General features: G+C 37.1%; 1 protein-coding gene across 12 annotated transcripts in view; it reads right to left on the reverse strand.

Annotated features, from left to right (window-relative positions):
* STRN3 (striatin 3) overlaps positions 1–16,049 on the reverse strand; it is a 109,525-nt gene that overhangs the window by 53,245 nt on the left and 40,231 nt on the right. For 7 of the 12 annotated variants that reach the window (XM_002753787.7, XM_009005898.5, XM_078334651.1 and 4 more), the window contains 3 exons: positions 7,412–7,515; positions 6,904–6,977; positions 2,630–2,711 (listed from right to left, as the gene is read on the reverse strand). In XM_002753787.7, the coding sequence (XP_002753833.1) occupies positions 2,630–2,711; positions 6,904–6,977; positions 7,412–7,515 (260 nt within the window). Of the gene's footprint in view, positions 1–2,629; positions 2,712–6,903; positions 6,978–7,411; positions 7,516–11,674; positions 11,768–13,070; positions 13,193–16,049 lie in introns of all 12 variants that reach the window. The other 5 variants (XM_054239840.2, XM_054239838.2, XM_054239839.2 and 2 more) reach the window with 2 other exon arrangements.

A 16,049-nucleotide genomic window follows, 5' to 3' on the forward strand; every position in this document is an offset into this window, starting at 1 on the left:
GAGAATAAATGTGAGAAAAATAAGCAAGATATAATCTTTTTTGACATGATGCACAAATATATGTGGAAGTAGAATGAAAAAACAAAAACTTTGGGACAATTTTCAGGTTTCTAGCTTGGACAGCCAGATGACGGGTACATTTAAAGAAATAAATATAGAGTCAGAATCAAGTTTACAGAGTACCTATCAGGCAACCACGTAGTGTCTATAAAAAAAAAACAGAAGTGGCAATGTTTATTAGGCACATAGATGATACAAATCAAAAGTTAAGAAGAGACTGGCCTGGGTATACAGATTTGAGTCATTAATCTTTGGTACTATTTGAAGCCATGGATTTAAATGAAGTCACTCACAGAATAAGCATAAATAAAAAGAGAAAGTCTGGGTATACAAACACCCAAAGGACTAGAATCATAAGAAAAACTCAAAGGAAAATGAAAATACTTGAGAAATTAGAGGAAAAAAATGATAGCAGAGTGCTGTCATGAAAGCAAAACTAAAAATTTCAAAAAGGAATAGACAATGTCAAATTTTTCCAAGATATCAATTATAACAAAGAAGGTCTCTTGAATATGTTTGTGATAGCTGCTTCAGACAAACGTCAAAACAGAAAACAGCTGATGAACAAGAATGAAGACTATGGGACTAACTACTCTTAACAAGTTTGGCTATAAAGTCACAGGGAAAGATAAAGGTGTCAAGAGACTAAATTGTAAATCCAGGCAATGGGATTAGGCATTTATGAGAGAAATACTGTCCAAGTGATTTCTCTACAACTGTCCTCACTCTTCTAAAAAATGCAGTCCTCTCTTGGAGAGAACAGCTCCTATCATACTCTAACCATTTGGTCTGAACGAACTGCCAAGATCTCATACAACTCAGGTAAAAATGACTGACTTAGAGTTTCCAGTCTGAGACAGTCTCCAAGTTACCCTAGCTCTTCACTTCCTGACACTTGGTTGTTCACTATTTCACCATTTCCTTTAATTCTGCGGGTTATCCAGCATCCTTCCAATTAATAATCTATTCTTTTCTTCAAATTTTAGTCACTTATAATGAGAGCCTGGATTGATAAATACCTTTTTGAATGGAACATAAGAAACTAAAGATAAGCGGTTTAAATACATTTACAGAGGCACAGTGATTCATGCCTATAATCCCAGAACTCTGGGAGGCCAAGGCAGATGGATCATGAGGTCAGGAGATCAAGACCATCCTGGCCAACATGGTGAAACCCTGTCTCTACTAAAAATACAAAAATTAGCTGAGCATGGCAGCATGCACCTGTAGTCCCAGCTATTTGGGAGGCTAAGGCAGAAGAACTGACTGAACTTGGGAGGTGGAGGCTGCAGTGAGCCAAGATCAAGCCACTGTACTCCAGCCGGGGCAACAGAGCGAGACTCCAACAAATAAATAAATAAATAAAAATTTAAAAATACATTTACAGAAAGGAAAGCAAAGTGTTAAGGGAGTTCTCAACTGACAGCCTTCATATTTTCAGTGAAGCAGAGCCTGAAGTGCTCTAATGAAATAAGGGAGAATGGGCTGAGATGCAGTAAAAGTTTAGAATATCCAGTGGGGACAATGGAAGCAGAGGGTGGCCAAGGGTTATGGAAAAGGGCTCTCTGCAACATTTGGACCGGAAACCATGAATATATAATAGCATTCACATGAGTCTGTAGTTTTTATCCAAGAGTTAAATAAAAAGAGAAGCAGTAGACAGAATGAACTAGAGCTCAAGTTTTGCAGGTAAATTCAGTAAAATGACTGCCGAGGAAGTGGTAAGCAGTGGGTAGCAAGAAAATTAAGGGTACTAGATAAGGGTGATCAATTACGGAGTCTAAGCTGGACTAGGAAAACAGAAATAAAATAAATGCAACTATAGGTAGAACAGCTAAAGAGAAAATGATATAGTCAAGGATCTAAAAATCATGGTAAAGTCAGAGGGCAAATAACACAGTGCTCAGAGGTGAAATGCATGGTGACTGTCCAGGCCATGGAATCTAAAGATAGTTCTATAAGATCAAGAGTGAAGGTAAACACACCTAGAGCGGAAAACACTGAATAATTGAAAATCACCCAGGATATCAGTAGGACACAAATTCCAAAATCAAAATATAAGGAAAATAACAGATGAAAGACAAAAAAAAAAAAAAAAAAAAGAGAGAGAGATTAACCAGAGAAATACTTCCAACAAGTAATTCAAAAATCAAAAAGGCTCCTAGAAAATTCAAGTAAAAGGAGGATTTGGCAATCCACTTCTGAAAAGTTTCAGATGAATTCAGCTAAATTCATTTTCTAGCCCACTCACACCCATACTGAATTGTGTGAATTCTGCACTGATAGGAATGGAGGGGTCTAGGAAGTATGAGTTCTATATTGTTTTTGTTCTGCTCTTCATGTCATTCAGTCATTTAGACATTCTACCCTGCAAGTAAGAAGACATCATCATCCTGAAACTCAGAGGAAACAAACTTTTAAAAAGATCCAAGCATCTACACAGCAAAAAAGCAGCAATACAAAACACATACACATTGTCCCAATACAATTTTTTACTTGCAAATTGATTCAATATAAGAACTTTCATACCTAGATCCTTAAAGAAGGCTGAAAATAAATAAATACTCACTGTCTTAAAAGCTGTCTGCCTTGCTTCCACGTTAACTGGCTATTCTGAGGTGCTGTGGGAGCCTCTGTGTCTTTGGTTTCTTCTAAAAAGTAAGCAAAAAAAGTTTTACATACATTATTTCAGCTCCTGAAAATATTGCCAAAGTTTTCTTACAGATAAACTCCCCAAAAAAATACCTAAATATTTTATAAAGAACAGGGAAAAATTAACTTTTACTAAGTATTAACTGTGAGTTACTCATTTTAAATGTGTCCCAATAACCCAATGACTTAAGTACTACGTTCCCCATTTTAAAACAGGGAAACCCCAAGCGTACTTTATTAGTATCAAGGATTCAAAAGTCAAACACCCAGGAGATGAAATATTATTAGAACTGATTTTCTTTTTTCTTTTCTTTTCTTTTTTTTTTTTTTTAAGACAGGGTCTTACCCTGTCCCCCAGGCTGGAGTGGCAACAAACATCTCGGTTCACTGCAGTCTCGACTTCCCTGGGCTCTAGAGTTCCCACCTAAAGTAGTTGGGACCACAAATGTATACCACCATGCCCAGTTAATTTTTGAATTTTGAAGAGATAAGGTTTTGCCATGTTGCCCAAACTGGTCCCAAACTCCTAGGCTGAAGTGATCCACTCACCTGAGCCTCCTAATAAGTGCTGGGATTATAGGGCATGAGCCACCATGCCTGGCAAATTAATTTTTTTTAGTTACTAGAACTCTGCTGAGTTGATTGCCTTTGAAATTAAAAAGCTCAACAAGCATCTCTAGAACAAAAGTTAAAACTATTTATTGACATTTATATCACAGAAATATTTCCCCATAAACTCATAAATTCCCATTATTAAAGTAAAGACACAGTGAAGAAGAGAGGGGCTTCGAAGATCAACCCTCACACTGAATGTTGAGGACTCTGTGAGACTCCTAGATTCCTCAAAGTCACTTAGTACTTGCTGGTAGTAATTCATATCCTCTACAGGCATTATTTCTCTAACCCTAACAATCCAATTATTAATACCTTCTGGCTGGGAACAGTGGCTAAGGCCTGCAATCCCAGCACTTTGGGAGGCCAAGGCAGGTGGGTCACTTGAGCCCAGTAGTTCAAGACCAGCCTGGGAAACATGTCAAAACCTCATCTCTACAAAAAATGCAAAAATTAGCCAGGCATGGTGGCACATGCCTGTAGTCCCAGCTACTTAGGAGGCTGAGGGAGGAGGATTGCTTGAGGAGGATTGCTTGAGCCCGGGAAGCACAGATTGCAGTGACCCAAGATCTGCCCCAAGCTCAAGCAATCCTCTGGCACTCTAGCCTGGGCAAAAGAATGAGACTCTGTCTCAAAACAAAACAAAACCACGTCTTATTCTATCCCAAACACAAACATTTCTTTGATTTCCAGAAATAATTATTTCATTCTAATAGTCACCCTGATTTTTCTATTTATAACATTTTAAAGTTACATACAACACATAATCACTGGAGGAAAAAAAAAATTAAAAAAAAAAAAAAAAAAAAGAAATACAGCTGTCCAAAACCCTATTACCAAGAGTTAACAACTGGTAGTACTTTAGTGTTTATCATTCCCTATTTTCTACCTGAAGATATACATGACTAATACAATCCCACCCTTTTAAAAAAATGTCCTAAAGTATACACTGCACTATAATCTGCTTCTGACACTAAAGTTACCTTGAACATTCTCTGTATGGCAATATAGATTAGCATTAAAAATGGTTACATAATATTCTATAGAAAAAATATACCTATTTAACCAATCCCCTAATGTTGAAATTAGTTTCCATTTTCTATTATAAATAATGTTGCTAAGGATATTCTTGAAGTACATCAAGTGTATAGCTCAAGGAATTTTTGAACACACCCATGTAACCAGTACCTAGATGAAGAAACAAAACATTATCAGCATCCCCAAAGCCTTCCTTCTGCCCTCTAGTCATTAGCCACTCCAAAAAGGGTATGAACAGTATCTTAATATCTAAAATTATCTAGATTTTTAAATATAATTTCTATTGATTTTCAATTTTATGTCATTAAACCATGTTGTCACATTTAGTTTTTAGTTTGCTCACTTTTGCTGCCAAACGGCACTCCATTATGCTAATATATCACAATGTACTTATCCATTTAATCTAATTCAGCAGACTTATTTTGCCACAATCTAGTTGTTTCCAGATTTTCACTGTAAATAATGGTGCTATGAAGATTCTTATACAAGTTTCATGATGAACATATATATACTTTATGAATAGTGGAGTTACTGGATCATAGGGTATGTACATAAATATTTTTTGAGACAGGGTCTCACTTTGTCACCCAAGAGGGAATGGAGCGGTGTGAACACAGCTCACTGTAGCCTTGACGTCCCAGGCTCAAGCAGTCCTCCTACTTCAGCCCCCTAAATAGTGGGACTGCAGGGGTGCAACACCAAGGCTGAGAAATTTTTGTATTTAATGTAGAGATGAAATTTTGCCATGTTGTCCAGGCTGGTCTTGAACTCCTGGGCTCAAGTGATCGAATGCCTCGGCCTCCCCAAATGCTGGAATTACATGCTGGGATTACAGGAGTGAGCCATGGCACCTGGCCTAGGTTATGTATGTTACATCCCGTTTAGGATCCTTTAGTATCCTCTTTAGTCATAGTGTAAAGTCACTTTCAGAGCAGCATTATCAATTTGTAATCCTAACACTAATGTCTACTGATTCTGGTTACAACACATCCTCAACACCTGATGTTGCCTCTTTTGCATATTAGCCACTCTGGTTAGTGTCTAGTTGTACTCCATTGTAGTTTTAAGTTGTATTTTCTTAATAACTAATAAAAATCAAGCAATATTTCATATATTTATTGGCCATTTATATATATTTTCTTCTAAGGGGTGTCTTTTTTTTACAGTCTTTTGCCCATTTTTCTGATTGTCTTTTCTAAATGTAGAAGAGAGGGAGCTCTTTTAAATATTTGAATATAGCCCCTTTATAAGGTTAGGTTTTAGGCTATATCTATTTGTTTTACTGAGAGAAGGGTATAAACACATATCTTCTACTTTGGTCAAATCAATATTTTGTACATTTTCTTTCTTATATTGATTTCTTTGGGGATATACAAAAGGCAACATTGCTTCATTTAGTATTATCTCCACGTATACTCTGATGTAAATAATCCTATAATATGTTGTTCACATGATGTATTTTCGCCCATCCCTTTGTTTGGTTTTCCACTAAACATCCTGAAAACATTTTACTTTGCTGTTATTGTGTGTCTTGTAAAGAAAACACCTGGATATTATTTTATTCCTCAACTTGAGGAATTTTTAATATTTAGGTTTATACAGATACAAAGAGCAGACTTATTTTGCCACAATTTCAGTTGTGAGCAAAAAAGATTTATCTTGCTTTATACAAACTGTTACACTGGAACCATCTATCTAGCCAATTCTGACTCTGCTTAGCCTCTACTGCAGGTACAGCGTGGCTTTAACTAGCCTCCTTCCTTTACACAGAAGCCCTACAGTTCTAGAAGTGCCTTGCTTATTTTCTGAAAATTCTAGCCATACTGGAAATAAAATGAGTCCCCCAAAAAATTACTAGGTATTTTTCTGGTGAAGTCACTCTACTTCCTCTAACTGCAAAGAGACCACTATAATAATTATGGCTCAAAACATACAGCTCTTCCATGTTTCTGTTCCTGATTTTTGCTTTTTCCAACGAGGCAATTCTAACATATAGTTTCTTGACATCAAAATAAGCCTTCATAACCAATGAAAAGCCAGGTCAAAGAAAACCTATGCCACTTCCATCTTGGTCTCTTAATTTATATATATTACAACAAATGGAAGCTATAATAAACAGTTCTGCTGCTAAGACTGAAAACGTTAAAGACTAAAAAATAAATCAACTGCAAATTGTACGCATGCTGTGTGTTTCTGCCAGGTTCTACGTACTTAATATTGAACTAAAAAACAATTAACTAAATTTTTAAAATTTACTATAATACCTAACTTCATTACGTTTCAGCTCAAATTACTACCATAAACACAACCAGTTTTACATAGGTTTCACTCAAGGATAAGGAGACAAGTCGCCTCAGGATTGAGATATACATGAAACAACTTACTTTTATATATTTTTTCCCCCAAACTCTAGACAGTTTACAATGGTCATTCTCTAACTAATATTATCAAACCAAACTGTGGGTAAAGAGAACATATCTGTTACATAAAGAATGAATTTAAAAAAAAAAAAAAAAAAGGTAACAGAAGAATCAAGTTTACCTGACTCAAAGGTTGGCATTTTCAAGTCACCTTGGTTCAGTTCTGTGCCATATTTTAATTTGTGATATTTTGCCCTGAAAATTTAATCACAAATTAGTAAAAGAATAATTTTCCTTTTGTCATTCTTGCTATATATTACTCCAATAACAAAACATAATTGAATGTCTGTTTCTTTAAACTTTATTTGCAAAGAACATAGAATATATTGCTGCAGAAGAAAAAAAGGGTAAATTTCCCAAGTAACACATACCCAAAAGTTAAAAAAAAGATCAATTATCCTTTGTCTTTTTTTTACATTCCAAAATTTAGATTCAATAACCAAACACATTTCTATTGAATTATTTTAATCTCTTGCCTTTCTTTCCCAAGAATGAATCAAATCAAGACATCATCATGTATTTTGGCAAGGCTTTGTGCCTTTCAAAAAAGGTGCCAAATACATAGTATAATTGTATACATGAGCATACTATTGTTCTACTTAATTCATATAAAAATGAGGCACACATACCTTTCTTGTTTTAATGCATACTCTAACATCTTTATTCTTCTTACTAAGTCCTTCTTCAAGTTCTCCTGACCTTTTCTTTCTCCTTGTAGAAATGCAATCCGGGCCTAAAAATATAAAAAAATGCATTTATTTATATTTTCCCTTAACTATACATAGGAAACTGAAAAATGGAAAACAATAAATGCAAACTTTTGCATTTTACTCATGATATCAAGATTTTAAATTCACAAAAATGGGCCAGACAATGGCTCACACCTGCTATCTCAGCACTTTGGTAGGCCAAGGCAGTAGGATTGCCTGCAACAGGTGTTTGAGAGCAACCTACAGTGAGACTTCATCTCTGCAAAAGATTTTTAAAATTGGCCAAGTATAGTGGTGTGTGCCAGTAGTCCTAACTACTCAAAGCTGAGGAGACTGTCTCTCAAAAAAAAAAAAAAAAAGCCAAACTTTCTGTTAAATAACACATCCCTTTTAAAATAAAGATAACTATAAATTAGCTAGTTTATAATCCTTAAGATGCCTAATGTTAATATTTCATCTTTATATAAACTTGAAAGAAAAATATACATAAAAATGGCACCTAATTCCTAACACACAATTCACAAAGAACTGAAAAACATTATGTTCACAAGCAGATACATGCTTCAGAAAATAGATATTATTTCAAAAAACAGATTACTTCAAAAGCCTTTCTTTCCTGAAATACAAGAAAATTTATAATCTGGGCCAGGCACAGTGGCTCACACCTGTAATCCCAGCACTTTGGGAGGCTGAGGTGGGCAGACCACCTGAAGTCAGGAGTTCAAGACCAGCCTGGCCAACATGGTGAAACCCCATCTCTAGAATATACAAAATCTCTACAAAAAAACAAAAATTAGCTGTGCATGATGGCAGGTGCCTGTAATCCCCGCTGAGGCAAGAGAATCACTTGAACCTGGAAGGCGGAAGTTGCAGTGAGCTGAGATCGTGCCACTGCATTCCAGCCTGGGCAACAGAGTGAGACTCTGTCTCAAAAAAACAAAAAAGAAAAGTGATAATCTTTCCATTCTACCACCCCACTCCAAATTCTGTTTTATTTCTTGAAATGGTAAATGCCACAGTATTACAAATAGTTTAGGTAAGGCCACTCACTATACATTCCATTACCTCATTACTTTTTATTGTCAGTTTTCCACTGTGAAGGAAATTTTTTTCCTTAAGTGCCTTTTATCCTTATTTCCTGAAAAAGGCAATTCTCTGCCTTTTTCTAGCCCCTGTCAATATGTCAGTCTCCTTTACCCACCTCACACTAAAGAATAATGTTGAAAGAGACTGACATCTGTCTGGGGACATTTGCCATTATGCACACATTCACAATAAAACGAACTTTCACATGAGTGAGCACATGCTGTTGGAAAAAATTGCAGACTTGCTTGACAGAGTTGCCAGAAACCTTCAAATTGTAAAAAACCCAGTATCTGCAAAGTGCACTAATGTTAGGTCTGCCGATACTATGATGTACCCATGCTGCCTGTGAAGCAATAGAGTATTATGTGAAAGGAGACTTCAGGCCAGGCACGATGGCTCACGCCTGTAATTGCAGCACTTTGGGAGGCTGAGGCGGGCAGATCACCTGAGGTCAGGAGTTCAAGACCAGCTTGACCAACATGGTGAAAGCCCGTCTGTACTAAAAAGACAAATATTAGCCGGGTGCGGTGGTGCACGCCTGTAATCTCAGCTACTCAGCAGGCTGAGGCAGCAGAATCGCTTCAATTAGGGAGGCGGAAGTTGCAGTGGCGCCAAGATGGTGCCACTGCATTCCAACCTGGCAATAGAGCGAGACTCCGTCTAGGGGGAAAAAAGAAAAAGGAAACTACTAGTTTTCTAACCAGAGGAAAAGTCATTATATGAAAAAGACACTTGCACATGCATGTTTACAGCAGCACAATTCACAATTGCCCATCAACCAATGAGTGGATTAAGAACATGTAATAAATGTATGTACCATGGTATATACTACTCAGCCATAAAAAGGAATGAAATAACAGCATTTGCAGCAATCGGGATGGAGCTGGAGACCATTATTCTAAGTGAAGTAACTCAGGAATGGAAAACAAAACGTTATATGTTCTCATAACTGGAAGCTAAGCTATGGGGATGCAAAGACTTGAAAATGATATAATGAACTTTGGGGACTTGGGAGGAAGAATGGGAGGGGGGTGAGGAATAAAAGACTACACAATGGGTACCATATACACTGCTCAGATGTCAGGTGCACCAAAATCTCAGAAATCACCACAAAGAACTTTTCCATGTAGCCAAATGCTACCTGTTCCCCCAAAACTACTGAAATTAACGAAGTAAAAAAGAAAGCAGACTTGAAGCCTGGGCAATATAGCAAGACTACATGTCTACAAAACTTATTTAAAAAATTAGCCAGGTCTGCTGGCACATGCCTATATTCCCAGCTATTTGGGAAGCTGATGTGAGAGGATCACTTGAGCCCAGGAGAGTAAGGCTACAAGTGAGCTATGAATGTGCCACTACACTCCAGCCTGGGTGAAAGAGAAAGACCCTGGCTCTAAATAAAATAAAATAAAATAAAACAAAGTGGACTTGAATTAATTGTAAATATATTTTATAAATTCTAAGATAACTACCAAAAGAAAAAAATTTTAACTATAGTTCATATGCTAGGACAGCAGACAAAATGCAGTTATAAACAATTCTCAATTAAACCAGAGAAGGCAGAAAACGTTTATAAACAAAGAACGAGTACAAAAATAGAAAAAAGTTACAGATATGGTACTAAGCAAACTACATTGATAATAACTTTAAATGTGAATTATTTAAATAAGCCAATCAAAAGAGACTGTTGTAGTGAATTAAAAAAATAAAATGCCAGACAGGTTGCCTTCAAGAAATTTTATTTAAGTATAAACACAGAAAATGACTAAAAGTAAATGGTTGGGAACAGTTATACCATGCAACATTAATTTTTTAAAAGTAGGACTAAATGGATTAATTTCAGACAAAGCAGACTTCAGAACAAGAAAAATTATCCAGAATAAAGAGGAATATTACATAATGAAAAAGAGGTCAATTCTCCAAGAACACAACAACCTTTAGTGTGTCAAAATAGGTGAAGCAAAAATTGAGAAATACATGAATCCACTATTATAGGTAGAAACTACAACATCCCTCTACCAGTAACTGAGAGATCCAGCAAGGCAGAAAACCAGTAAAGATTCAGTTCAACTGAACAACATCATTAATCAGCTGGATTTAATTGATATCCACACAGTACTTTAAGAACAGCAGAACACACATTCTTCTCAAACCCACATGGAATGTTCATCAAGAAAAACATTTTGGAACATAAAACACACCTTAACAACTTTAAAAGATCAGAATTCATACAGTGTACCATCAGACCACAATAAAATTAAATCTAGAAATCAGTAACAGAAAGACAGATAAAAAATCCCAGAATATAGGAAATTAAACATACTTCAAAAATAACACATTGGTCAAAGAAGTATCAGGATAAATTTTAAAATATTTTGGCCGGGCACAGTGGCTGACACCTGTAATCCCAGCATTTTGGGAGGCCAAGGTGGGCAGATTACCAGAGCTCAGGAGTTCAAGACCAGCCTGGCCAACATGGTGAAACCCCATTTCTATTAAAAATACAAAAATTGGCTGGGCATGGTGGCATGAGCCTGTAATCCTAGCTACTCAGGAGGCAGTGGCAGGATAATTATTTGAACTTAGGAGGTAGAGGTTGCAGCGAGCCAAGACAGCACCACAGCACTCCAGCCTGGGCGACAGAGACTCTGTCTCAAAAAAAAGAAGTAAAATATTCTTAACTAAATGAGAATAAAAATTAAGCTCATCAAAATCTGTAGGATGTAGCAAAAACAGTGCTTAATGGGACATTTACAGCAGTCGAGGCATATATTACAAAGGCTGGTCATGGTGGTTCACATCTGTAGTCCCAGCACTTTGGGAGGTCAAAGTGGAAGGATCACTTGAGCTTAGGAGTTCAAGACCAGTGTGGGCAATATAGTTGAGACCCCCATATCTACAAAAAGAAAGAAAAAAAAAAAATAGCCAGGCATGGTGGTATGTGCCTGTGGTTCCAGCTTCTCCGGAGGCTGAGGCAGGAAGCTCCCTTGAGCCATATCATACTACTGCATTCCAGCCTGGTTGACAGAGGAAGACCCTGTTTGAAATAAATAAATAAGTAAATATATAAATTAATGGCAGGGTGGTGGTTCACACCTGTAATCCCAGCACGTTGAGGGGCAGAGGTGGACAGATCACCTGAGGTAAGGAGTTCGAGACCAGCCTGGACAACATGGTGAAATCCCATCTCTACAAAAAAAAGAAAAAAAAATTAGCTGGGTGTGGTGTTGGGCACCTGTAATCCCAGCTACTTAGGAGGCTGAGGCAGGAGAATCACTTGAAGCCATAAAGCAGAGGTTGTAGTAAGCAGAGATCATGCCATTGCTCTCCAGCCTGGGAGACAGAGTGAGATTCCATCTCAAAAAAAAAAAAAAAAAAAAAAAAGGAAAGAAAGAAGGGTCCTCATTATTACGGACATTAAAAGGAAAATAAAAATTATAAACAGCTTTATGCCCACAAATTTGATAACTAAGATGAAATGGACCAATTCCTTAAAAGACACAATCTTCAAAAACTCACATAAGGAGCAATAAATAATGTGAATGGATCTATATCTATTAAGGAAATGGAACTAACAATTAATAATCTTTGAAAATAAAAAGCATCAGGCCCAGATGGGCTCAAAGGTGAATTCTACTAAACATTTAAGAATGAAATACCAACTCTTTACAATCTATTCCTGAAAACAGAAGCAAAAGGAATACTTACTAACTCATTTGATGAAGCCAGCATTATCCTAATATCAAAACCAGATAATGCACTAGAAGGAAAACTACAAATGTATCTCTCATGAGCATAGATGCAAAACTCCTTAACAAAATATTAGCAAAAATCCAACAAAGAACTATACACCACAACAAAGTATGATTTACTTCAGGTATACTAGACAGATTCAACATTCAAAACTGCTACTACAACACATCATTAGTTGGCTAAACAAGCTAAAAGAAAAAGAAGTATCATATGATCGTAGTAATGGATACAGAAAAGAATTCGACAAAATCCTATACCCATTCATGACAAAAACTCTCAATAAACAGGAATAAAGAGAACACCCTCAACTTAATAAAGAACATCTATGAAAAACCTACAGTTAAATATCAAATTCAATTATGAAAAAGTAGATGCTTTCCCCCCTAAGACTGGGAACAAGGCAAGGATCTCCTCTTTTATCACACCTATTCAACATCCTACTCAAAGTCCTACCTAACGCAGGAGATGAGAAAAGAAAAGGCATACAGATTGAGAAAGTAGAAATAAAACTGTTGGCAGATGACCTATGTTATAAATTCTAAAACATCAACAAAAAGAACCCTGAATCAAAGAAGTTTACGTATAAAGCAGGGTGTCTAATGCTTGTAATCCCAGAACTTTGAGAGGCCAAGGCAGGCAGATCACTTGAGCCCAGGAGTTCAAGACCAACCTGGCCAACATGGTGAAACCCCGTCTCTACTAAAAAACACAAAAATTAGCTGGGTGTGGTGGCACACACCTGTAGTTCCAACTACTCAGGAGGCTGAGGCAGGAAGGTCATCTGAACCTGGGAGGCGGAGGTTGAAGGGAGCCGAGATCATGCCACTGCACTCCAGCCTGGGCAATGGTGTGAGACTCCGTCTCAAAAAAAAAAAAAAAAAAAAGGTCAATTACAGCAAGGTTATAGGAAACAAGATTAATAAACAAAAGTCCGTTACTTCCCTATACAATAATAATACATATTTAGATTTTGACACAGTGCCATCTACCTTAGCACCAAACAAATCATGCACAGGAAGAAAACTACAAAAAACTGGTAAGAGAGATATCAAAGAAAATCTAAATAAAAGGCAAGATTTTATAAGTGTATTTTTATTGTGAAGATGAGGTCAAAGACCTAGGCCCCCTCCAAAAGCATTTTGCAATGCAATGTGCAGTTATCTCAATAAAATAGGCAACAGAAAATTCATTTTTTATGTGCCCAACTCAACAAATTTTGTTAATTACATTGATGTGAAGTGTAACGCAAAGGCAAAAATTAATTTTTAAAACTTGTTTCCCAATACAATTTCAGTTGATAATTCAGAGTAAGAAATATTATTGTTGATTTTCAGGATAGCTTTTCTTCCTTTGAATACAGGAAAAGGTGTTCATTTGGGACCACATTTTATTTTTTTCTTTTGAGACAGAATTCTGCTCTGTTGCCCAGGCTGGAACACAGTGGCATGATCTTGGCTCACTGCAACCTCCATCTCCCAGGCTCAAGTGATTCTCCTACCTCAGACTTCCAAGTAGCTGGGACTACAGATGCATACCACCAGAGCTGGCTAATTTTTGTAATTTAGTAAAGATGAGATTTCATCATGTTGGCCAAGCTGGTCTTGAACTCTGGACCTCAGGTAATCCACCTGCCTCGGCCTCCCAAAGTGCTGGGATTACGGGCATGACCCACCATGCCCAGCAGGACATTTTACATATCGTCTTAATTTATTCAACAATCAGCATGTAAGTCCACATAAGAATTATTTGAAGCCAGATATGGTGGCTCACGCCTGTAATCTCACCACTTTGGGAGGCTGAGGTGGGCAGATCACAAGGTCAGTCATTCCAGGAGTTTGAGAACATCCTGGCCAACATGGTGAAACCACACCTCTACTAAAAATACATAAATTAGCTGGGCGTGGTACATGCCTGTAATCCCAGATACCTAGGAGGCTGAAGCAGGAGAACTGCTTGAGTCCAGGAGACAGAGGTTGCAGTGAGCCACGATTGCACCACTGCACTCCAGCCTGGGCAACAAAGCAAGACTCTGTATGGGGGGGAACAGCAGGGGAGAATTACTTGATATTTGTACTTAGCAGTAGATAATTTTTTAACTGCAAGACCACTAGAGGTCACCAGTGCAAAACTTTCAACTTTGATTCAGCTGGTAGTTCAACTACTATTTTGCATTTTTTTTTTTTTTTTTTGAAATGGAGTCTTGCTCTGTCACCCAGGTTGGGGTATAGTGGCATGATCTCGGCTCACTGCAACCTCTGCCTCCCAGGTTCAAGCAATTCTCCTGCCTTAGCCACCCGAGTATCTGCGATTACAAGTGCCAGCCACCACACCCGGCTAATTAACTAATGTATTTTTAGTAGAGATGGGGTTTCACCATGTTGTTGGCCAGGCTGGTCTTGAACTTTTGATTTTAGGTGATCCACCTGCCTCAGCCTCCCAAAGTGCTGGGATTACAGGCATGAGCCACCATGCCCAGCTCTATTTTGCAATGTTTCTTAAAAAACAGTATCTTGCTTTGACAAATAAGTAACTTCACAAAATGTGTTCTATTGCAACAGTTTTCTTACTTAAATTTTTTTTTTGAGACAGAGTTACGCTTTGTCGACAGGTGCCATGCTGGAGTGCAGTGGTGTAATCTCAGCTCAGTGCAACCCCTGCCTCCCGGGTTCAAGCAATTCTTCTGCCTCAGCCTCCCGAGTAGCTGGGACTACAAGCACACACCATCACACCGAGCTAATTTTTGTGTTTTAGTAGAGATGGGATTTCACTATGTTGACCAGGATGATCTCTATTTCTTGACCTTGTGATCTGCCCGCCTTGGCCTCCCAAAGTGCTGGGATTACAGGCGTGAGTCAGTGCGCCTGGCCAAAAAAATTTTTTTAGAGAAAACACTAGATATAGGTGAGTTTTGTTTTATTTAGTAATTTTAGGACATTCTTTAGCACTTACTAAAAAAACTGCAACACCATTCAGGAGCAAACATCCAAGAAATTTAAAAAATAACTTTAAAATACTTTAGATTTGGAAGCAACATAGAGGGAAATTCATGAACAGAGGAAGTTTACCCTCTTGAGGTAGGAAACTATGAGCTATTTTAATGATACTTTCTTTTTTACTTTTATTTTACAGATGGTCTCGTTCTGTTGCCCAGATGCAGTGCAGTGGTGCCGATCATAGTATCGTTGGGTACTGTGCTTATTGTCTGGGTGATGAGATCACTGGGACCGCAAGCCTGAGCATCACACAATTTACTCATGTAATAGTAAACCTGCACATGTACCCTTTATTCTACAATGAAAGTTAAAACTTAAAAAATAAATTAGAAAATTTCTACCAAAATGTAACCTCCATAAAATTAGAAATTTTCAATCTTTTGCTCACTGATATATTCCTATTATCCAGAACACTGCCTGGCATATGAAAAGACTCAATAAATATTTGGCAAAATAAATATTTGTTGCTAAATAAATGAAGTCATAAAGTTCTCAGTTTTCACAACAGTAAAATATGGGAATGACCATATGTATGCAATCTCTTACAATATCTCAGGCTTGGAAGAACTTACTTCATCTACAATAAATAACATTACTTTAAAATAAGGTAAAGATGCTTTTACATTTGTAAAGGGAGAATTCACTTTGATCAAATAAATGTTTGTGATTTCTCAGATTAATCTACGCTACACTAATTCAGTATATTAATAATAAAAATGACAGAA

This window comes from Callithrix jacchus, chromosome 8 (genome assembly GCF_049354715.1).
Source record: "Callithrix jacchus isolate 240 chromosome 8, calJac240_pri, whole genome shotgun sequence".
In the NCBI taxonomy this organism is placed as follows: Eukaryota; Metazoa; Chordata; class Mammalia; order Primates; family Cebidae; genus Callithrix; species Callithrix jacchus.